The 23719-nt window shown below is 48.0% G+C and overlaps 1 protein-coding gene across 10 annotated transcripts in view; it reads right to left on the reverse strand.

The window, feature by feature from the left end:
• Nucleotides 1-845: 845 nt before the first annotated feature.
• Nucleotides 846-23719, reverse strand: part of PC (pyruvate carboxylase) — a 328935-nt gene continuing 306061 nt past the window's right edge. For 8 of the 10 annotated variants that reach the window (XM_061606799.1, XM_061606801.1, XM_061606800.1 and 5 more), the window contains 9 exons: nucleotides 17563-17784; nucleotides 15824-15980; nucleotides 13936-14176; nucleotides 13130-13379; nucleotides 11756-12000; nucleotides 9790-9969; nucleotides 8027-8275; nucleotides 7122-7262; nucleotides 4745-6035 (listed from right to left, as the gene is read on the reverse strand). In XM_061606799.1, coding sequence (XP_061462783.1) covers nucleotides 5787-6035; nucleotides 7122-7262; nucleotides 8027-8275; nucleotides 9790-9969; nucleotides 11756-12000; nucleotides 13130-13379; nucleotides 13936-14176; nucleotides 15824-15980; nucleotides 17563-17784 — 1934 coding nt within the window. In that variant the 3' untranslated portion in view covers nucleotides 4745-5786. Of the gene's footprint in view, nucleotides 1182-3006; nucleotides 3130-4744; nucleotides 6036-7121; nucleotides 7263-8026; nucleotides 8276-9789; nucleotides 9970-11755; nucleotides 12001-13129; nucleotides 13380-13935; nucleotides 14177-15823; nucleotides 15981-17562; nucleotides 17785-23719 lie in introns of those variants that run through there. The other 2 variants (XM_061606797.1, XM_061606807.1) reach the window with 2 other exon arrangements.

Below are 23719 nucleotides of genomic sequence, written 5' to 3' on the forward strand. Positions count from 1 at the left end.
TGGTGCTTATCTCTAGGACATGCGAAGTATGCAGACATGGAATCTAAGAGATAATCTTAGTGTTTCCACTTTCGTCCTTCCCCCTACACCCCTTTACCTCCTTTTGTCTGCCCCAAAGCTATAGTGTCTAGCAACTGCTTCTTTTGTATTTTGTGACGTATGCCCGATACTGTAAACATTGGGGTGAGCCTATATAAACCCTATGACACCAATAAACGAGGTTCCCATGCAGGCCTGCTTCGGCTTGTAAGTATTGGGTCCCCTTTGCAAAGGTTCTTTGTCTCATGTTACTTGATCTCTGATAGTGGGTTCATTTGCACTCAACTCCGCACTCTTCCCGGGTGTAATAAGCGAGTTGGGGTTGGCAGGGCGACTTGCGTGTTGGGTTTGGACCTAACACAGCCTTCCTGAGCTGGGGCCTTCCAGATGTTTTGAACAGCTTCCAGCAGCCTCAGCCAGTACTGCACCAGATGGGTGAAGGCTACATGCTGGGTTTTTTTTTAAAAAAAAATGTTGCACAAATTTATGCATGCAGGGCAACTAAATGGAACCTCTATGTTCAAAGGCAGTCTACCTCTAAATATCAGTTGTTGAGGGGGGCCACAGCAGGAGAGGCTGCGTTCGTGCTCTTCTAGCATGTTTCCTGATTGGTTGCTGTTGGGAACAAGAAAGCAAATGAAACCATTATCTCGCTAAAGCTAATCAGGATTGGGTGCGATCAATGCCTGAATGGGTGACTGAAAACCACACATACAACTGCCTAGGGTTCCATGATGGAAGAAAGGATACAAATGCCAGAAAATATCAAACAAACAAACAAACCGTTTTTGTCTAATCAAGCCAGGTGTTTTCGTGTCTTTTCATATTCTTGTATTTTCATATTCTTATTTTACTGTATTACCAGCCATTCCCCCTGAAGTTCCAGGTTAAACGACAACAGTTTAAAAATATCCTTAAAAACAATTAAGAACAAAAATGGGGCAGGTCTTAAAAATATACATCTCAGGTGTCGAAGGCCAGGATAAAGAATACGTATTCAGCTTTGCCAAAAACTGTAGAGTGAAATTTCAGATGCACCTCGGTGGGCAGGAAATGCCACAACTTAGGGGCTGCCACAGAGATTGCCTTCTACCAGGCCATGCCCACCTGGGCTTCTCTGCTGATCTTCACATCCAAGAGGTCTGTGGGGAAGAGGGAGGTCTTTCAGATATTTTGGCCAAAGTCATTTAGGGTTGCTCCAACCCCTTTAATCATGTTGGCTGTCCCTTTCTGAACTTTTCCAGCTCCACAATATTATTTTTGCGGTGAGGTGACCAGAACTATATACAGTATTTCAAGTGCAGTTCAGTGGCGTCACTAGGGTTGGTGTCACCCAGTGCGGTATCTCCTTGGCGAGCCCCCAAATCTCCTGCTGAGCGTGTGCGAGGCCACCCAGCCATGCCCCTGAGAGGGTGCACGCCGGAGGGGCACCCAGCTGGAGAAGCAGGCCTGGGAATGCCGGCACACCTCCCTCGCCCTGCCGACGCTGCTCCTGGTCTCGCCCACTCACCTGCCTGCCTCCAAGGAGGAGTTGGCTGCTCCGACGCCGACCTGGAGCACTTCTCGGCTCCTTTGCCGGGCAACGGCGCAGGTGCCCTGCCCCACGATGGGGTGGCTCTGGGTGTCACCCCTCTCATGGTGTCACCCGAGTGCGGTCCGCACTCCCCGCACCCCGCTAGTAACGCCACTGGTGCAGTTGCACCGTAGATTTGTATCACAGCATTATATGGGCAGTTTTATTTTCTTTCCCTTTCCTAAAGGTCCATAGCATTGAATTTGTCTGCTGTCCACAACTTCATCCAGCTAGCCACTACAGTCCTGAGGTCTCATTCCTGGTTGGTCAGCACCAGTTCTGATTCTGTGAGCCTATATATGAAATCAAGATTTATTTATTTTGCCCCAGTGCACATCACTTTTATGTTTAAATTGCATTTGCCAGTTTACTCATTCATCCAGTTTGGAGAGATCCTTTTGGAGCTCTGGCTATGCTTTGCTTCCACAGTTGGAGGCAGTATACTTCTGAATACCAGTTCCTGGAAATCACGAGAGTACTCTTGCACCTAGTTTCTGCTTCAGGTTAGCCACTGTGAGAACAGGATGCTGGACTAGATGAGCCACTGGCCTGATCCAGCAGGCTCCTCTTATGAGCTCCTTGCAATCCTTTTTGTTTTAACCGCCTTGAACAAACTTGGCTTGCCTGCCTCAAATTTTCTGTATCAAATTTCAACATTCTCATATGGGACAACCACTTTACTACTACGGGATGTCCTCAAACATTCATCTCTGGATGCAGAGAGCCATTCTGCTTTGCCTTTCTCATGACCTACAAGCCCCCTCACTCTTCTCTGCACCCATCCCCCTGCTCGCTAATTGCAGCACTGAAGAGCCACCTGAGCTCTGATTCCAACCCCTGCTGAGCGCTCACTTAATTCTCCAAAAATTCACTCTCAATTTGAAAAGACAATAATAGCTTAAGAATAATTGATGTGTTAATAAGAAGATGCCTTTGAAGTTAGCATTTGCACATTTAGGTGAAGCAGAGGCTGCGTGGGAGAAGTGGTTAAACATCGTGGCAGGAGAAAAGCTGGAACAGAAGAGATTCTCCCTAGAACCATTGCCAACTTTCATGTGTGGCAGAAGCTGCCTAGTGTGATAAAATTTAGCAGAGGAAACTTTCCCCATCACTTTGCCTTTTATGTTTGGAAATGCTTGACCTGTTAAGATTTCTGTAATCAGGAGCTGGCAGTTAATACCACAGGAGCCAAGGCAAATAAAAAAGTTGGCAACTGGCCTCTGCTATCCCCTGCTCTTCCAGCTCATGGCCTGGGGGAGAAGCTGGAACTCAGAGCCAGCTCTGAGTCTCGGATGAAAGGACAGAGGGATGGTGTTCACCTCAGGGTAAGGTGGGGGGGCTATGGCAAGGATTTTTTACTGTCTAGGAGTACAGGACTGTGACACAAATTCTACCTATATGTGCAGGTGCAAACATAGGCTGAATTCTGGAGGACTCTTGCTTCTAGGGTCTGTTCTGAGGTATGGGGCACCGACAAGATTTTCTGAGCCCTGGACGCAGTATGCAGATTGGGACCTCTGTCAGGGAGAACAGCAGGTTACGCACATATTTTTAAAAAATGAAAACACGACTTTTCCAACATGACTCCTCTCTCATTCGCTCTCACCCACATCTAGCTACAGCCTCCGGGCAAATTATGACGGTGGGTGGCTGAGACTCACAGCCGCTATGTTTTGCAGGGTGTGAAGCCAAGGTTTTCTTTTGAATGGGGGAGGGAAGAAAGGGCATGAGATCTGCAGCCTGGCCCAAAAGATCTGAGGCAAGCCCTGGGACACTCTAACAATGCCCTCCTGAGCTGCAGTTGGTGGAGGCTACACTGGAGGTGGACAACACCCTCCCACCAGCCTCCCTCCACGTGATGCTTCCTGGCTTCCCAAGACTCCACTGATTTTTGGCAATTAAAACAGCCACAGTGCTGGGTCTCTCCCCAAGCCAGCACCCTGATGGGGGATGCAAATTGCTCCCTCGCCCATCACCAGATTGATGATTTGGAGAGCATAGATCAGCTGGGTGGAGGGGGCCGTGTGTCCTGTTTAAGAGTTGTCATGCAAAAGTGCAAGGGCCGCACCCACTGCTGACATGCAGCCACCGGAAGGTTGGCAAAGGGCCCCACTAAAGGTATTACAGGAGGAAGTCTGTGGGGCATCTGGGTGAACCAGAATGAAGCAAAGGGAAGGGCCAGGCAGCAGTCTGAGGCGGAGGAGCGACAATTGCACCTCCCCAACCCCTCTCCCTCCACGTACCACACAAGGACATCTTCATCAGATATTTAGATATTTATATAGCGATTGCATTTCTTTCAAGTGAAGTTTCTGATGGGTCCCATGTTTCATCATATTGTCCTGTGATTCCTCAGATGCTATGATATTTCCTTTCAGCTCAGTCCAGCTAGGAAAATGATTTGCGCTCAGTGATTCTGTTTTGTTCCCTCACCTATGGGTATAAGGAAGGGGAAGGACCTCACATTTGCTCCCCTCCCGGCCCTCGATGAACAACCCTGTAAACAACACACCGTCTAAGCCAGGCTTTGCCAACCTGGTGCCCTCCAGACATTTTGGACTACAACTCCCATCAGCCCCACTGTAGTCCAAAATATCCAGAGGATGCCAGGTTGGTGAAGCCTGGCATAGGTCACTCTTTTGCTTGGGATCGCTTTGTACATCACAAACAGGGGAGGGAAGGTTTTAACACCCCCACCCCGAAGAAAGGGCTATCAGCAATTTGGCTTCATAGATAGGGTTGCCATATTGCCCAGTTAGCCGGGTTTTACGTGGATTATAGCCTGCTTAGCCCATTCGGTGGCCCAGATTTTCCGGGCGGGCACTGAACTGCAGAGACTGGTGAGGAGAAGAGAGGTGTGCGGGGTAGGCAAGGTCGGCCAGCACCAGGCTACTCCAGGCCCTGGCACAGACATGCAGGTTCTACCCACCTACCTCTCCCTTGACATAAATGCCAGTCGCGCTGCGGGCGCAACCCTGCCATCAACCAAGATGGCGGCCGAGGCTTCCCTGAGGGGCTGATGTCTCCACTGCTATCGGGGTTGATGGCACATGTGCGTGTTACATGTGCGCATCCCTGCCACCAACCAAGACGGCGACAAGGGCATCAGCCCCTTACGGAAACCTTGGCCACTATCTTGGTTGATGGCAGGGTTGCGCCCGCAGCGCGACTAGTATTTATGTCAAGGGAGAGGTAAGTGGAGCATGCAGGAGGGTATCGCGGGTCTGCGCAGTTGGGGGGGCTGGGAGCTCCCTCTCGTAATCCGTGGCAGGGTCGGGAGCCTGGATTTGTGGGACTGGAATATGGCAACCCTATTCATAGAAATTCCCTGATTTGTCAGGGAAATGAAAGGGTAAGGGATGAAAGGAGGAATGAAGGAAAGACCCTGACCCAACCCCCCAACCATAAGGCAATGCTGAATCTGAGATTGTGATTCTTAGAGGGGGTTGTGGGGGCAGAGGGAGGTGAGGAAGGACATGCAGCTAAAGCACTGTTCTTCACACTTGGGTCCCCAAATGTTGTTGGACTACAACTCCCATCAACCACAGCTGGCTTAGCCAATGGCCACGGATGATAGCAGATGCAGTCCAACGACAACTGGGGACCTGAGGTGGAAGAGGTTGTGCTGAAGATTTCTTTGGTGGGGAAGGGAGAGGTGAGCAGTGAAGGGCAGCAGGAGAGGGAGATGGTGAGGAAAAGTTGCCACCTCTAACCCAAATTGGTCCATGGAATCTGGGAAGAGGGCTCCTATGCAACTAGGTCTGCTCAGGTCCGTTTTTCTCAAATTTCTTTTTAAGATCTCCCCTTTGGCAGAGGGAGACTGAAATCGCTGCCACCTTCCTGAAGTAAGATGGAGGGAACAGCTGAAAAACAACACCCAAAATGATTCCTCGTCAGCCTCTTAAGGGAACCAGCTGGTGCTGGTGCTGACCCACATGACTCACTCCCCCCTTTTGTTTCTGAGAGCTGCCCCACCTGAACAATTCAGAATGCAGAAGAAGATGTGGATGGAGAGGAAGGAGAAGACATGGAGTCCTATACCTCACACATGTGAAGCCGGGAGACTCAGTTATACAGACTGGGTCATAATGGAGGGAAGGGAAAGGAGCTCTTTTTTGCGGTGGTAGTGTATGTGTGGGGCGTGACCGGTTGTGACATCATGGAGTGGGGTGGGCTACTCAATCTCCAGGATAAGGTCATCCCCTTCCAAACTCATATCTGGCTTGACATAGATCTTCTTGATGGTTCCTGTCAAGGGTGAGTTGACCACCGTCTCCATTTTCATAGCGCTCAGGACACAGAGCGGCTGCCCCTTCTCAACAAGGGCCCCTTCCTGCACTTTGATGTCAATCACCTTCCCAGGCATGGGGGCCCCAATTTGACCTTTGACATCCTTCAGGGCTTTGGGGTGGAAATGCATTTCCTGGAGTGGAAGAGAGAGAGAGAGATGTTATGTTAGGACAGCTTTTCCCAACCTGGCATCCTCTGGAAGTTTTGGAGTGCAACTCCCATCAGCCCCAGAAGCTGTAGTCCACCAGGTTGGGGAAGACTGCATGAAGAGTATAGCCTGGATAATTTCTCCCTGATGTTTTCTCTGTGTGGTTAATTTGTGTTTTGAAAAAACACAAGAGAGTATTATGCAGGACACAGAATAATGGGCTCACTTGCAGGAAGCCAGATTTCAACTGAACATCAGGAAAAACCTCCTAACTGTTACAGCAGTGCAGCAATGGAACCAATGGCCTAGGGAGGTGGTGGGTCTCCATCACTGGAGGCATCCAAGAGGCAGCTGGACAACCACCTGTCGGGGATGCTTTGACTTGGATTCCCGCATTGAGCAGGGGGTTGCTCTCGATGGCCCTTCCAACTCTACTAATCCCTAGAGGGCTATACCATGTTGATCCTCTGAACATGTTGATTGCCTCATAGATAATTTTTTTAAAAATTATTGGAGATATAGATTCATGGAGGAGGAGTCAGCTTTTAGTGATGTTAGCCAACAGAATCTCCATGTTCAGAGGAAGCATACCCCTGTCTTGCTGGAGGCTGCTTTTTATGGGACTCCTAAGGGTATCCGGCTGGGGCCACTGTTGGGAATAGGATGCTGGAGAAGGTGCTGGACAAAGATGATAAAGTACGAGGCTCAAAAGAGATACAATGCAGCACATTACTGTCATGATTAAATCACCATTTATGAGTAAGAAATTATTTTTTTAATTCCCTACTTATTCCACCTCTGCTGCCGATTGTTATATGCATTTCAGTGCTGATTAATCTAGTTATTTTTAATATTTGCATGGTTGGTTGTGAGATTTTTTTAGGAGGGAACAGATGAATTTTGATTACTGGAAAAACATCTGAACCAAGCAAAACATGTTTACACACATGTGCAAGCAATTCATCCTTCCAAAGGACATGGCTGAGCTGTGCATCCTATTTTGCAAGCTGTGATCCAGATCTTGTCTCTCCCCCTGCCCGGTCTTTATTTGCACATGCATGCATTCATTACCTTCATGGCTTTTGTGTCCTTGACCAGGATGGAGCGGAGCTGCCCATTCAGTTCAAAGAAGACTTCCCTCTGGCCAGCCCGGTTTAAGTCTCCCAGGGCCAAGGCTTTGATGTGAAGGGTCTTCCCGCGTTCCAGCTCTACCTGTGTGTGTGTGGGGGGGGAAGAAAGTGAGATGCGAGTTCCCTTGCCCTGGAGGCCTAGATACGTAAGGTAGGGAGGTGCAAGGCTCAAACCCTGATAGGGGAAGGGCTGTTGCTGAGTGGAAGAGCACCTACTTTGTGTGCAGAAGGTCTGAGCTTCAATCTCTGGCACCTCCAGGTAGGGCTAGAAATACCTCTGTGAAGCCCCAGAGAGCTGCTGCTAGTCAGTGTAGACTGTACTGAGCTAGATGGACCAATGGTCTGATTTGGTAGGAAGCAGCTTTGGAGAAGGCCCACAGCTCAGCGGCAGAACATCTTGCCTGCAGACTCAGCTCTCTAGACCTCTAGGTGGGGCTGTAATGGCTCCTATTTGAAACCCTGGAGAGCTGACTCACTATAAACCAGCCTTTTATTCAGAACCAGATGGACTAGAACCTTATTATATTTTTGAGGGGAAGGGCCACAGCTCAGTGGTTGAGGATTTGCTTTGCGCGCAGGAAGGGTCCAGTCCCCAATGGCATCCCCAGGCAAGGCTAGGAAAGACTCTGTCTGATTACGTGCTTCTGCTGCTCCAAAGGCACCCATTTCAGAAGCAGCAAATAACTGACACTCATTGAAACACTGCTAGCCGGTGACAACAGTTAGCTGGGCAACGGCGGGGGCCCAGCACCTACACCCAGGTTGGAGCAGCATCCTCTGAGCCATTCCCCCTTGACAAGAGAGAGTGTGTGAATCTCTGCCCCGGACCCCCACCCTACGTGTCACCTCAAACTCTTCTGCTATCTTCGGGCCCTCCAGGAAGAGGCGAGTGTTGAGGCATTCGACAGGCCCAAAGGTGGCTGTGAACTCTTTGAACTCGTTGAAGACCTTGGGGTACATAGCAGCAGACAGAACGTCCTCTGTCGTGATCTCCTCCTCGTGCTGTTGGCAAAGCTCCTGCTCCAACTTTGCAAAGTCCGTGGGGGGCAGTGAGGCCCCCGGGCGGCCCTCGATGCGGGGCAGATCTTTCAACACCTGGGAAGGTGTAAAGAAGACAGCTCATGTCTTTGATGCAGCAGGACAGGATACTGGCTGGTCTTGGCTGGGACCAGGTTACATATGGGACCACCCCGCCCAATATAGCCCTACTCAGCTCCTCAGATGGGGCTCTACTGACAGCACCACATGCCCCTAAACTTAGTTTATACTAGAAACTGGGCTTTAGCCCTCCAGCCAAAATTAGACAGATGTCTAACAGCATGTTTAGGCACCTACTGAAGATATTTGTGTTTAAGGCGGCTTTCCCTGCGACACAACCCCGTTATTTTTGAAACATTAGCTGTACATCTTTAGGAATATTGTTTTGTTTTCAGAGTTTGAAGAAATAGTTTTAAGTGTTTTTAGAATTTGTATTTCTTGGTATTTTATGGCTGTACACTGCTTTGATGACCTCGGACTGCAGTGGTTTCTAAATTTGTAAAATGAAATAACAGACAGACGAGGATTTGGCATCTGTGCAGAGAGAGGCAGGGAACAGTGAGGACAGAGTTACAGGGTCCCCCTCCTCAAGGATGAATCCTCACCTAAATCAGACCCTCTCCTAATCATTGAAGAACCATCAAAACAATGAATCCTTTGGCGTTGCCATCAGAGAATGCCACGGAACCCACCAGCGTTGGGCTGTATTGTACCTTGACTGTCTGAGATAGGAGGCTAAACAATGAGCGGGTGCATGTTTTAAAATGCATTCGTAGGCTTTCTGAAAGCCTTATATGTTCTTATTAAAGAACAATGCGAGTTTGTTCTCTACTTGAGGTTATGTTCTGTGGCAGCCTTCCCCAACCTGATGCCCTCCAGAAATTTTGGACTACATCAGCTCCAGCCAACACAGCTGCACTTGGGGAGTTCTGGTCCACAACATCTGGAGGGCACCAGGCTGGGTATAAAGAGGGTATATATTCTATTCCACCTGAAATTAAGCTAATACATGGGAAGGACCATTTTGGTTATGGCCCCCCCTAACCAATTTTAGTTTTGGCACTCTCCAGCGGGGGCCCACCTGATGCTGACATTACTATCTTTTCAGAGCCAGATCAAGACCTTCCTCTGGGCCAGGGATCTGATGGTATCTGATGGGCTGGTTGTTATTTCTGATTTGCATTAGTTACAGTTTCATCTGCCAGGATATTTCTACTTTAGGTACTTTTGCCAGGTCTTGTCCTTAGCAAGATATGGCTACATTTCCGTTTTCTTGCCTTACTATTTTTTAAGTTATTAAATTTGTTGTGCTGCCTTGAGATGGTTTTCAGTGCGTGTCTGAGAAATTTAATTAACAACAACAATGGATGATGTGCAGTATTAGTCAGAGGGCACTCACTGAAATCAGTTGACTGATAATAATAATAATAATAATAACAATAATAATAATGATAATGATAGTTCAAATTAATATCCTGATTATATTGATTAAATTTATATCCATCTTAACAACTATTCCAACACAGATGCGGACTGGATAATAGCAATTCACGGATCTGCACGGAGCCTACTTTGGAGCGGAAGGGCTCTGGGAAGCCCCCATAGGGAATGCCGATGTAGCCTTGTAGGAACTCCACCACGGAGAGTGGAAAGGAGAGCTCATCTGCCTGAGCCTCCACTTCCTCCTGCGTCAAGTTGTTCTGAACCATGAACTGTGCCAGGTCGCCCACAATCTTAGAAGAAGGTGTCACCTGCAGGGAGCAGAAAGGGGGGAGGTAAGAAGGGGAAAGAGGTGAGCATGCGGCCCCCTTGAGAGGATAGATGAGTTTCTTGTGTTGACTGATAGTCAAGACTCAGGGACCAGTGGCATATTGGTGAATTTGAACTGCAGGAGCTCATCGTGACAGCCTTCCATAGCCCTCCCCCCAATGAGAGCCCCAAAATACACAAGCTGTGTTGATCTGTGTGTGTATATGTGTATATATTTACACAAAGAACAGCAATACATAGCATAATGACCACTTTATTAGGAGAGTAAGCTACACTGGATTCAGGGGTGCTTTCTTTTGACAGCATAGGGTTTGACTTGTAAAACTCATTGAGCTTTTAAACAAAAGATCTTCAGCCAGTCAAAATGCAACCTTCAGCTTTTAACTAGAAACGCAGACAACCTTGCAAAGAAGAGTTACCATTTAAACTACTAGTGCAAAGTAGGAACCCCACTGAAGAAAAGGAAAGAAATCGCCAGCCTCATTTCCTGATATGCTAATCTATTATAAACAATAATAAAAATTGAAAGCTTCATTGTCACCTCGTCCATGGTTAGAGCAAAGAGGGCCTATCAATTACATTGGAGCCCTGGCAGTAGACATCATCACTCCTGCTCTGAAAAAAATCCCAGAGCTGTGCTCCCTCCACTTTTGCTCCACTGCATCAGGATGAGGGTGAACTGGGTTGCTATACCACTGGCTGAGGAACCTAAGGTTGATGGTCCTGTCAACCTTGAGCAAGGCCCTCAGGATCCAAGCACCTCCTGTTCCCAGCCCCAGCAGTTGTGTCAAGTGAGACCCCAAAGAGAATAGTACTCATTTTGCAGCCAGGAAACCGTTCCTTTAAGACAGAGGTGGGCAACCTTTTTTTCTGTCAAAGGCTTCATTCCCTTGAAAGGAATCTATGGGTGGGAGGCCACATGCTGCTGGTGGGTGGAACCAGAGGTGGGCAGGGCCAACCCTTGTCTCTCTTTGCCACCCCATTGCATCCCTTTCTCTGCTACCCCTTTTCTCTCTGTCTGTATGTCATTCCTTTGTCTCTCCCTCTTCTTCTCTGCCCAGGAGGCTACCAGGGGAGGGTCAGATCGCTCCTGCCAGAGGTTTGAACTGATTGCTTGCAGCAGGCTTTTACGATGAGGCAACTGGGACTTCAAATTGTCCAGCCCTGCTTTAAGAAGTCTCAGATGTGTGTGTGTGTCTGTTCATATAGTGGATCTGGATGGTGTGAGGGAGGCCTCAGTCAATTTCTAGCTTTTGTTGGTGCACACTGAAAATGTGGAGCTATCAGAGGTGCTGAAGCGCTGGCTGTCATGCCTCGCAGCTGAAGAGCTGCAAAAACAGGTGGCAGGCTCTGACTGATAAACTGGATTAGATTTTTGCAGGACACGTAAGTAAGTACACAGACCATTTGCAGCCAGGACAGTCGTGTGCTCCAGAGACTCCTGTGGAAAGGATAGGCAAGCAGATCTTTTTACAACCGAGCATTACCTTCAAGGGATGATTCGCAAGATCCCTTCCTGCAGCTTTTGCCATTACCCGATGCCCTCCCAGATGCTTCGGACTACGTCCCATCAGCCCCAGTCAGCACAGTTGCAGGCTTAAAGGGACTGAGTTATCTTCGGACCACCATCTGCAGCCCTTCAAAAAGATTCTCTTTGAATCCTTTCAGAGCCACCGGTACCTAAAATGCTAATTCTTCCTCTCCTTCCTGCGGGTGAAAGAAATGCAAGTGAGTTGAGGCTCCTGGAAGGGAGGAGGCTCTTTTTACCTTGATGAGGTCGCCAAGAAGCTTGTTGGCTTCTACATAGGCCTTCTTCACCTGCTTAAACTTGTTCCCCAGCCCCATGCTGTGGGCCTGGAAGTGCAGGTTGGTGTACTGACCCCCGGGGATCTCGTTCTCATACACATCGGCATTGCCGGATTTCATGGTGGCAGTGCAGTCGAAGGGGGCATACAGGCCCCGAGCCATCTCCCAGTATTCACTGTAGTCAAAAACTTTCTCCATCTGGATGCCTGAGTCAAGGGGGGTGGGATGGGGTGGGGGGGAACAGAGATCCCTTTCAGTAAGCTCTATGTAGAAATTGGAAGTCCAGGGGTGGGAAACAGTGGAGGGAGAAACACAGCCATCATGGCTAGAAGACACTGAAAGCATTATCCTCCATGGATTTGTCTATTCCTCTTGCAATGCCAGGGCCGGCCCTCCCATTGGGCAAAATGAGGCAACAGATGCTAGCGGGTGGGAATCTAGCGTGAGGTGTTAGGAGACACCGTGGTGTGTCCCACCTGGCCTGCCCTGCACCCCTAAGCTAGCCTGCTGCCCTCAGGGACAGCGGTGGAGGATGCTGCCCCATCACAAATCTTGAAGTAAGATACAGTCTGGTTGGCTTTTTATACATGGAGAGAGGGAAGGAACCATTTTGTCCTTTGCCTCAGGGAGCAAAATATCTTGCGATGGCCCTACATATTTATAAACCACACTTTCTTGGGCATATATCAAGGCGGAATACAACATATAAAAATAAAATCAGGAAAAACAACCATAAAAAACATTAAAAAAACTTCAGTCAAATATAAATAAATACAGATTGGTTACAAAGAGAAAAATCAAACTGCAAAGGCCTATATTTTAAACTGGTTATTTAAAGCCATCCAACATGTAATTGGCCATTACTATTTCTTGCAGTAGCCAAAGTATTAAATCTATCTTCACCAAAAAGGCCCTAGGTTGGGTTACAAAATAATTAAGCTTTTTTTAAAAAGTGTCAACTAAGCCTTACTTAGAGAAGACCTTTTGGAATTAGTGACCCTGTTAGTATTTATTAACTTCAGTGGGTCTACTCAGAGTAGTACTAGCACTGAACACCACCCATAAAAGTTAAAACAACATCAAAACATTCTCACTAAAACCATAAACAATATAGAACTGCTCAGCCAAAGGATAATCAGAATTCTCAAAAGCCTTAATAAAAAGGTGTGCCTTAGCTTGCACCTGAAACAGTACAGAGTTAGCACCTGGTACACATCTACAGGGCTCTTGCTTCCTCTCCCTCTGGAATAACTCCCCCAGCAACCCCACTTCCCTAATCCCCAGAAGCCCCTCCTACCCCGAGACATGTCAGTGAAACTGGGCTGGTTTTTGCACCTGTGTCGTGCTCGGTCCCACGGGTACATGCCACCATGGCACCCATGCTTGGCTGGGAGGTCATCCCTGACATGGCATCCACAGCAACGTCCACGATGTCGGCCCCTGCGGCAGCGCAAGCCAACATGGAGGCCACGCCGGCGCCTGAAGTGTCGTGGGTGTGGATGTGCAGTGGGACATTGGGGAAACTCTCACGCAGAGCTCCCACCAGCATGGAGGAGGCCTGTGGCTTCAGGACGCCAGCCATGTCCTGCAAGAAAGAGAGAGGGTGAGGTGGGCAGGGCACACGGGAACGCACTGGGGGAGGGAATGTGGATTGGTCAAGATCAGGGGTGGGGCTTTGCTGAGGGCGGGATCAGTGAGGGGGGCAGGGCAGAAGAGAAAAACATGGGAGGAGCCACAAAGAGAATGGCAGATGCGGCAGAAACCAAGACAGGGAAAGAATGGAGGGAAAGGAATTGGATCCTCTGTTATTTGGGGTTCACACCTTCCTAGAATGGGGACCCACCTTGAGCACCACCTGAAACAGAGGGCTCTTAAGTCACTTGACTCTCTCCATCTACCTCCCTGTGCTCTCTCTGACTTCCTTGTGCAGCTGAGCCCAGAGGCTGATTCACCCCCTCATTTGTTCATTTCCTGTTGTCTCACTTGTTCTCCGATTGCCACAGCAATGGGAAAAAGAAACATCACAGATAATGTCCTGCATCTGCATGAGGAGGAACTCAAAACGTTTTCTGTTCTGAACGATGGAGGCAAAAAATGAGTGAGGCTGAGCCCCCCCCCCCATGGCTTCTGCCTCCTTCTACCTTGATGGCCAAGATGTGGGTTCCAGCTTTGACCAGCTCTTCAGCAAGGCTGACATAGTACTCCAGAGTGTATTTAGTCCGACTGGGGTCAGCAACATCCCCCGTGTAGGAGATGGCAGCCTCCACCACACCTCCTGCCTGCCCAGCCGCCTCCATCCCCAGAAGCATGTTAGGCAGGTAATTCAGGGAGTCAAAGACTCGGAAGATGTCCATCCCGTTCTCCTTGGCCACTTGGCAGAACCTGAGGAAGGAACAAGCAGGACTGCTGAGGGGAGAGGGTGGTTGGACATAGGGAAATCCTAATTCCCCGTCCTACAGACCAGTGGTGGCTCGTGGCTCCATGTCAGTGTGGCAGGTGCTTCAGCACCTTAGACAGCTCCTTGAAAGTTTAGACTAAAACCCGGAGCGGATTCCACTGCACCACTGACAAGGATCCAAGAGTCGCTACTGCGACAGACCGAGAAGGTCACAGATTCTCAAACTGAGGCACAACTAGCCTCTCCAAAGAATAAGGGGGTCTGAGCAGGCTGCAAATTGCCACTCTGTAGGTTACTTATAGCAAATCAGAATCAAGCAATCAAACAGTGAAATGATTGTAACAGCCTTCCCTGAGGAGGTGCCCTCCAGGTGTTTTGGACCACAATGCCCATCAGCCCCAGCCAGTAAGATCTGATGGGAGTATGGTTGTGCTGGTTGGGGCAGTTGTAGTCCAAAACATCTGGAAGGCAGCAGGTTGCGGAAAGCTGTATTAAGGATTTCAATCAAAATCCAGTAACCGGAAGGCATGGGTCTGTGTGTATTCTTAGGTTTCAGGCAGCATCAGATTACGTTAAGAACTGAATCCCAACAATCACAGAAAAGATTGTTTACTGTGCAATCCTATACATGTCTACCCACTCTGATAGTAAGTGGGTACAGGACAGCATCCTGAGTTTCTAGTCCTTATGGTGACAAAAGTAAGTGTGGAAGCATGTGGGTGAAATCTCAGAAGGAAGGGACAGTGGGGAGTGGGGCTGTGTCCAAGCTAGAATACAATTGGCTATGGGTTGGAGATTCAGTGCTCCATTAGCTCCTCCCCATTCCCTCCCCCAATACATGTACTTGAGTGGAACTGAATGGAAAGCATATAGCTGTAGTTAGATTTAAGTTATGTTACTGTTGTATATTGCTGGGAACTGAACTGGAATGGTTTGTTTAATTGTATGATCCATTGGACACATGGTGGTTGGAAAGAGTGAGTTGATTTTTCTTTTGCCTAGTTGTCAATTACTTTATTTAAAGGTGTGAATTTATTCTTCTTAGTTCATTTGTAATATGTAATATTTCCCGGTGTCTTACAATGTGGAATTTTTCTTGTATTGTTGTAGCTGATTTTTATGTGTTGTGGATGCTAAACAGAATATATGAAAATTTTTCTGGTATTTTTTGCATTTGTCTTTTATTTAAGACATTTTAACCAATGTCGTAAACTGCTTAGAGATTTGATTAAATATAAGCAATGCATAAAATATCCAAATAAAGAAATAAATGTGCTTAGCTTGCATAATTTATACCAATTGTTTCCCCCTCCCCCCATGGACCACCTGTAAATTGCAAAGGGTCTTGGTGGACCCCTTAATGATTTTTTCCTGCCTGTTGTAGCAACTGAAATGCACTGTGCTAGATGCTGTTTGATTTTTTAATTCAATTTTTATTGCTTCTCTTGCTTATTTTATCATATTACAATTTGAATTCCATAGAATTCTACAGAATTCAAATTGTAAGTGTCCTTCACAGACAAGTCACAGACCCCCTGAATGAAACCCGTGGACCACTGGTGGTCTGCAGACCCAGTCTGGGAACCCCTGATTGAGACAGTAGTTTGCAGAACATCACACAAAGTGCTTACTTGAAGACAGAGTTGTCCGGATAGTTGGTGTAACCCACTGCATTGGCCCCTCTCAGCAGCATCTGGAACGGGATGTTGGGGATGAGCTCACGCAGTTCCTGAAGCCGGTGCCAAGGGCACTCGTACAGGAAGCGCATGGCTACGTCAAAGGTGGCACCTGGGGAGATGAGGGGAGGAGAGGGCAGAGAGAGGCAAGCATCAGCAAAAGGTCTGGGATGGAGATTTTAACTGGGGGGCTCAAGAGTTGGAGCCCCTTCCTCCCCAGACTCAAATGGCAAGAATTAGGAATGCAGAGCATAGTTAGACAGGAAGGTGGCTTATAGTGTACCAGACCATTTAGCTCAGTGTAGTCCGCACTGACTGGCAGCAGCTCTCTAGGTTTTCAGCAGAGAGTCTCTCCCAGTCCTACTTGGAGATGCCACTGGGGATTGAACCTGGGATCTTCTGCACGCAAAGCAGATGCTCTGCCACTACCCCTGAGCTACATCCACTTCCCCATGTAAAGAGTGTGGCTCTCTTAATACTAAATCACTATAGAAAATCTGGAATGTCCTGATGCTGGAAGCCAGCATTGCCCCTAAGAATATAAGAAGAGCCTGGCTGCTGGATCAGGCCAGAATCTCATCTACTCCAGCATCCTGTTCTCACAATGTCCATAGAATCATAGAAGAGGAGAGGTGAAAGTACAGCCCTTGCTCAAGTGTAGGAATCCAAATTAAAGCATGCCCAGCTGCCTCTTGAAGGCCTCCAGTGTCGGAGAGCCCACCACTTCCCTAGGTCACTGGTTCCATTGTCGTACCGTTCTAACAGTTAGGAAGTTTCTCCTGAGGTTCAGTTGAAATCTGGCTTCCTGCAACTTGAGCCCATTATTCCGTGTCCTGCACTCTGGGACGATCGAGAAGAGATCCCGGCCCTCCTGTGTGTGGCAACCTTTCAAGTGCTTGAAGAGGGCTATCATATGTCCTCTCACTCTTCTCTCCTCAAGGCTAAACATGCCCAGTTCTTTCAGTCTCTCTCCATAGGGATTTGTTTCCAGTCCTCTGATCATCCTTGTTGCCCTCCTCTGAACTTGTTCTATGTTTGTGTACATCCTTCTTAAAGTACGGTGTCCAGAACTGGACACAGTACTTAAGATAAGGCCAAACCAGTGCCAAATAGAGGGGAACTAATACTTCAAGCAATTTGGAAACGACTGTTAATGCAGACTGAAGTAGGCTTTGCCTTTTTTGCAGCCACGCCGGGGTTAGCCACAACAGTGGTTAGCTCATATTCAGCTTGTGATCAACAACAATCCCAAGATCGCATGTAGTATTGCTGAGTCAAGTATCCCCCACCTTATAACTGTGCATTTGGTTTCTTTTTTCTAGGTGTAGAACTAAAAGCTTTGCTGAAGTCGAGATTATGTTCACAGCATTCCAACAGTCTACCAGGGAGGTTACCCAATAAAAAAATGAGATAAAATTAGTTTAGCCAATCAGATGCCTCCTCTGAAAAGACCAGAACATGAGCACAACAGAAACTCCCCACCTGCAATTCCAAGCATACCACCTCTGACAGTGCAGGGACAACACAGAGGGCACCAGGTGGTGGACAACTGGCACACTGATAGGAAAGATGTTGCTCTGACCTTAGTGGCAAGTGGCCCATTGCTTAGTGGCAAAGTATAAGGCTACCCAGATATCCCTGCAACCACCAGCCAAATTCGGGGTCCTCTCTAGCAAGCCCATGAAACCTCTCACCTCCCCAGTTCTCGATGCTGAAGAGGTTGCTGAAGTTGTGGGCCACAAAGGGCGAGATCTTCTTCAGGTCATGGGTGCGGACACGAGTGGCCAGGAGGGACTGGTGAGCATCACGGAAGGTGGTATCCATCAAGAGCAAGCCCCGGTGGTGGCGGATGGCTTTGGCAAAGCCGGAAGGCCCCTCGCGAAGGAGGACATCCCGGAAACCTGTGGGTGGCTGACCTGTTATGGAAAGACGGGTGAGGGAGATGACAAAGGGAGACAAACAGCAGCAGAAGACCTTCCAAGAGATGTCTGATTGGCCCGTTGGAAATAGCATGGTGGACTAGACTAGTCTTCCCCAATGTGGTGCCCTCCAGATGTTTGGGCTCCAACTCCCATCAGCCCCAGCCACTGCAGCCATTTTTTACTCCAACTCATCTGCGCTGCCCACCCAGCACGGCTGTTTTGGATTATAATGCTGGGTTACAGTTCAAAATATCTGCAGGGCACTATGTTGAGGAAGGCTGGCCTGTGGGCCAAGGCACTGCCGACACCACAAAGGGTTCCTTCTTTATGGTGAAACAAGCAGTCTGTCAGGCATAAAGACGAAGGCTTCAGATGCTACGGATTAACTTGGTTAATTTCGTTCAAGGGCTTCATTTCGGAGAATAAAAATGAAGAGGAGGCAAACATTTGTCCCCTGCTTGCATCTGTTTCCAAAAGGGCCAGGGAAAAGGGGTCAAATGCCCCACCTCCTTTGAGCATTGATAGATCATAAATGAAACTCAGTGCAGATGGTTCTGAACGAATGTTCAGTCTAAAGTTAGACAGCAAGTCATGTGATTGATTTTCTGGGTAGGAAGAGGATGAAGGAATCAACCATATTGTGACCTACAACTTAGCTCAGGATGGCAGCCCTTGGGCAACTGCCTATGGACTGTGACTGGGTCAAGATGCTCTAGACTCTTTTCTGCTCTGGCCATTAGACCGTCACTCATTCCATCCAAGCCTGCCTCTTGCGCAGCAAACCTTTCTCTTTTCTCCCTTGTTCCGCTATAGGACAAGTGGGACAACGAAGGGATGTTCACTGACAGAGGGGTCACCAACTGGGCACCTGTGAGTGCACATCACGTGCCCACAAAAGCCTTTCCTCCCCCACTGCAGTTAGGCTTGGAAAAAAGGCAAATACTGTACCCAACAGAAGGCTTTTTTGCAAGGCTAGTTGCTGCACGGGGTGCGTGATTTTGGGGGTGGTCACAGTTGGGGAGGGATTAACTGAAAACAGCCACACCCACTCTGCAATTAGGCTTGAAATGTTAAAGAAGCCTTCACTTGCCTCCTTTGAAGTCTAACTGCAACTGGGGGGAGGGGGAAAGTTTAACCCTTCCCCAGTTGCGATCCCATAAATTGTTCCTCCCACTGTGCGATTAGGCTTGGAAAAATGCTTCCAAATGTGAGTGGCAAGGGAGGGTTAACCTTTTCTCCCCAGCTGCATTCTGCAGGAAGGTCCAATTAGGCTGGGGGGAGAAAGAGAAGAAGCTAAAGCGCTTTTAAAAAAGGCTTACTGCTGGGTTGAGGGGAGGGGAGGGAGATGGTGCGCGGGTGGCTGCAAGAGCCCACTTCGGTTCCTCTGGTTTTCAAATGTGCCCGTGGGCTGATGGCCATGGAGGCTGGTGGGGCAGAAGGTAGGGGGACCAACAGTAGGTAGGACCACAGCCAATGAGAGGCAGAGGCAACCAAATCTACTTTTGCCCCCATCCCCCTCCTCTGCAAAGACAACACGGAGGCGGAGGAGAAGGAAGCTGACAGGCAGTGCCCCCCCCGCCCCGATTGGCTGTAAGTAATAAGGCAGGCAGGTGGGGGCTGGCTGAGGTCAGGCTGAAATTGGTGGGGCGGTGCTCCATTTGCCCAAATGGACCAGGCTCCACTGCCCATGGGTTCGAAAGATTGGCGACTAATAGGTCTGACCCTGCCTTCCCCAGCCTGCCATTAGCTGGCAGCCCACAGGTCTCGGGGGGGGGGGTCTTGTTCTTTAATGGCATCTTTCCTTAGTCTGTCCTGCTTACAGAAGCATTGAGGGCTAACTTCCAGGGTCTGGCATATCTTTTTATATATATATATATAAACATACCATGGATTTAACCATTAGCTCAGGGGAAATTTAATAAGATTTAAACAGCCTTATTTCATACTCTTAATGCCAGGCTTAGGTTGGGGATTAGCCACTGACAAAGAAAATAAACTGCTGTAATGATACAAGACTGGAATCCAATATAATTAAACTGAACCTCACGTATCAATCATAAAAAAGCAGCAAGGCTTGTAAATCAGGCATCAATTATATCTGTCTGCCCCCGCTCCTTCCCGCCCTGCACTTATGAAGATTTCCACACCGGCTTGTTATAGCCATAAAATATTTAGCAGGTGTTAACAAGGAACAAGCAGAGCCTCTCTTCCACCCACAGCTTTTCACATGCGGTTGTTTATGATGGGGAAATGGACTAAAACAAAGGTGGAAGAACAAATTTGGCCTTTTGAAGGCCCTCCCTGCATACACCTGCTGTTTCTGGAGTGATGGGGGGAATGGACAGGAGAGGAGGACAACTACATTTGGGTACATCTGGCGCAGGTCCTGTCCCAGGTTTTTTTAAAAAAGTTTTGGCCACCATGCAGGTTCCCCCACATGCGTGGCAAAAACTCCCTCTGCTGACCATGAATGAAAAAGGCCACTCGGTTCATTTCAGCGTTCAAGAGCTGCTCAGTGAAATGTCAAGAACTGAGTGAAGCGAAAAGCCATGGGTAAGAAACCTTTTTCAGCCTGAGGACCGCATTCCGGGCAGCCTTCTGGGGGCCACATGACAGAGATAGATGCGGACAGAGGCAAAAGCAGGCGGAGCAATAGATGTGATTTTGTCACTACAGGCTTAATTCCAGCTTTGCAGTGCCCAAACTCCCTTTCAGCTGAGACATGTCTTTATCTGCCCCATGTCATATGTATGATGTCAGGTGGCCGTGGCTTGGCTGAGGTAGAGGCCAGTGGCCTGGGGGTTCCTCACCCAACTTAGCTGGAAATCACCCAGTATATATTTTAAAGTAAAAATAACATCATGAGCAACTGCAAGCATGTACATCCCTGGTCTCACCTTCTCACTAAAAATGGGGTTGGGCTGTCAGGCCCTGGACTTTGGGCTCTGAGGTTAGCTCTACCTGCACCACTGATCCAGTTGGTACTAATCACAGTTTTGCCATTCAGAAACCAGATGCAACAATGAATTGCTTATGAAGGCTCATTTTAGACAGAGTTTACAAGAGGGAGTCTCAAAATGTATCAGGCTGCTTTAAAAGTGAAGAAAAGAAGAAGAGGAAAGATACTAGCTAGGAGATATGTTCACTAATATCACGTTTGTCTGGGCCTTTATTAGGTTACACTGCGCCCGGCAAACTCTTTGTTGGAAGTACAACAGCAGGGATAATTCTTTTGATAGTCAGCCAACCAAGGGTGTGTGTGGAGGTATTGCCTAGCAACCAAATAAGAGCAGCATGATCCTTGCTGAGGTAGTTCATTATCTTTCTGCTATGAACAAGGTCTATAAATAAGACAGAAAAACCTCCTATTTCTCTGCAAGTTATACCCTGTTCTTGTTCAGTTTCCCAGTTCAATATAGTATTGTCAGGTTCTCTTTTTATCTCTGGACTCCATTTGCTTTATTCAATTGACTTTCCAAAGGGTGTTTCCACCCTTCACTGGCCATTGATGTGTTCCAACTTATAGCCCTTGGCGGATGTACCACATGGGTCAGCCAGGCACAGAGGCAGGGGATCCTGATATTTAGGCTGAAGTTACATGGAAGGAAATGAAATTTTAAAAATGTTGCATGAAATGGAAATGGCCTGCCTTCAAGTCGATTCCGACTTATGGCAACCCTGTGAATAGGGTGTTCATGGCAAGCGGTATTCAGAGGGGGTTTACCATTGCCTTCCTCTGAGGCTGAGAGGCAGTGACTGGCCCAAGGTCACCCAGTGAGCTTCATGGCTATGTGGGGATTCGAACCCTGGTCACCCGGGTTGTAGTCCAACACCTTAACAACTACACCACACTGGCTCACAAGAGGAGAGCAAAAGATGCTGCTGGCACAGCGGAAAGGCCCTAGCTGCAGTCTGAAATTTAGAAAACTCTTGGTGCCCATGATTTTCCCATCACCATGAGGCATAACAACAACTCTGGCTCTGTGTGTGTGTGTGTGTGAAATAGACAAACAAGCAGACAAACAAGCCAACACTGGGAGATCTGATCAGAGATCTCCCATAACATGGGACCAGGCCATGTGAAAAAAGATCAAGGCATGCTGAGATGATGGTGCGAAAAATAGGGGAAAAAACCACCGGCCATTGCTCAGGTCTGCCTCAAACACTAATTGGACCACATGGATGGGGTTTTTTTTTTTGCAGGAAATGACATTCCAAGGGAGGGTGAGATCCGATAGTCAGTGGCTTGACTGCTTACTGGCACTGTCCCTCATGGGACCCCTCCTTCCATCATCCCAACCTGATTTGGAAAGTAGAAATCCCAAGAAAAGCTGCCGCTGTTGTTTTCTAATGACTGTTCCCTGTGTAGGGTTTTAAGTGGGGGAGAGACAGAGACATCTTGCTCTCTTCCCTCTTTGAATGCACCTGATGCTGGGTTTGTATCAGGGGAAACTATGGATAAAATGGACATATTCGTGAAAATAACATAAAATGCATTATATTAGGGGAAATTGCTTGGAAATATAGGAGAAACGCAGATGAAAATGCTGGCACATTTTCATGAGAAATTATTACTGTTGTTGCTCTTAGTATGATTGCAAAATGATGTAAAAATGTGAGAAACTGAATTTAAAGCCACCCTGGGTTCCTTTTGGGAGGAAGGATGGGATATAAATTAAATAAATAAGGTGGGGAAAGTCAGAAAATGGGAGAAACTGAAATTGACAGATTTGTCAATCCCTGGTGAGGGGCAAGTTCAAACAGTATGAGAAAAGCTGGTTTATGGATTAACAAACCCATGAAAGAGTTTTGACCAGAGACCACAGGAGCAGACAAAATCTAATTTAAGGAGAGCCTGGCTGCTGCATCAGCCATCTAGCCCACTATCCTCACAGTGGCCAGCCAGATGTCCCAATGGGTAGCCCATAAGCAGGACCTCAGTGTAACAGCAACTCTCCTCACCTGTAAATCCCAGCAGCTGGTATTCAGAGGCACGCTGCCACCGACACCACCTACAGAGCCTTGGAAAGTAATTGCCTGCACACGGCCTTCTCTGAAATGCATTCAGAGCTTTGGCGCTGATACACCTCCGAACGAAAGAAGAGTCTTAAATTATGCATTGTGTCATGTGGAAATGCACATCCCCCACCGCTCATGGAACATTTTCCAGATAACCCTCAGCATCCACTCAACTCTTTGGCTACTTTCTGATGCCTTTGCAAAAGTTGCACAAAAGGTTTGGTGGAAAGAGCTGTGTTTCAAAGCCATCTGGCCCAGATTTGTCAAGAGGGCAATATGTTTCAATCCTGCCCCCCCCCCAAGTCCTGAGTGGCAACTCCCTCCCTGCAATCCCCACTTTGAGGATATCGTGTCAGAGCAGCAATTTGTCTCACCTCAGCCAACTATGACAAGGGACCATTGTGTGCAAAATGGATGGGCAGATTCAGAGGACACCCTCCCCGCCCCCCGGTTGTGTGATGCAAGCTGGGCTGAAACATTTGGTCGTGAGGACCTGCATTTGTTTCTCCAGTAAGGACTGAATTACACTGAGAATGATTTCCTGGCATCTTTTTTCAAGGTTAGAATCAGTTATGTCCCCCAAATTGACCAGTTTCCCAATCCAAATCACTCTAATGCTCTTTGCTGAACAAAAGCAACAATGAAAGTATTTTTGTTTCTTCCTGCCCACTAGGATCACTAATATTAGGATCACTAATAGCCTGTGGCCATTGATGCCCACTAGACCCAATGGGCTGCTAGGAGGTCACGTAGGGTTGCCAGGCTCAAGGCCTGATCATGTATCTTTAGGAGAAGAGAAAGTCAGCCAAGTGCAGGTGTTCTTACAAGACTGTAATGGGAAATACCACAAGGTGGAATTCTCCCTTCCCCCTGCACAACTTTTAAAGATACAGAAGACCTCTTGGAGGCC

Source organism: Rhineura floridana, chromosome 22, assembly GCF_030035675.1.
Source record: "Rhineura floridana isolate rRhiFlo1 chromosome 22, rRhiFlo1.hap2, whole genome shotgun sequence".
Lineage (NCBI taxonomy): Eukaryota > Metazoa > Chordata > Lepidosauria > Squamata > Rhineuridae > Rhineura > Rhineura floridana.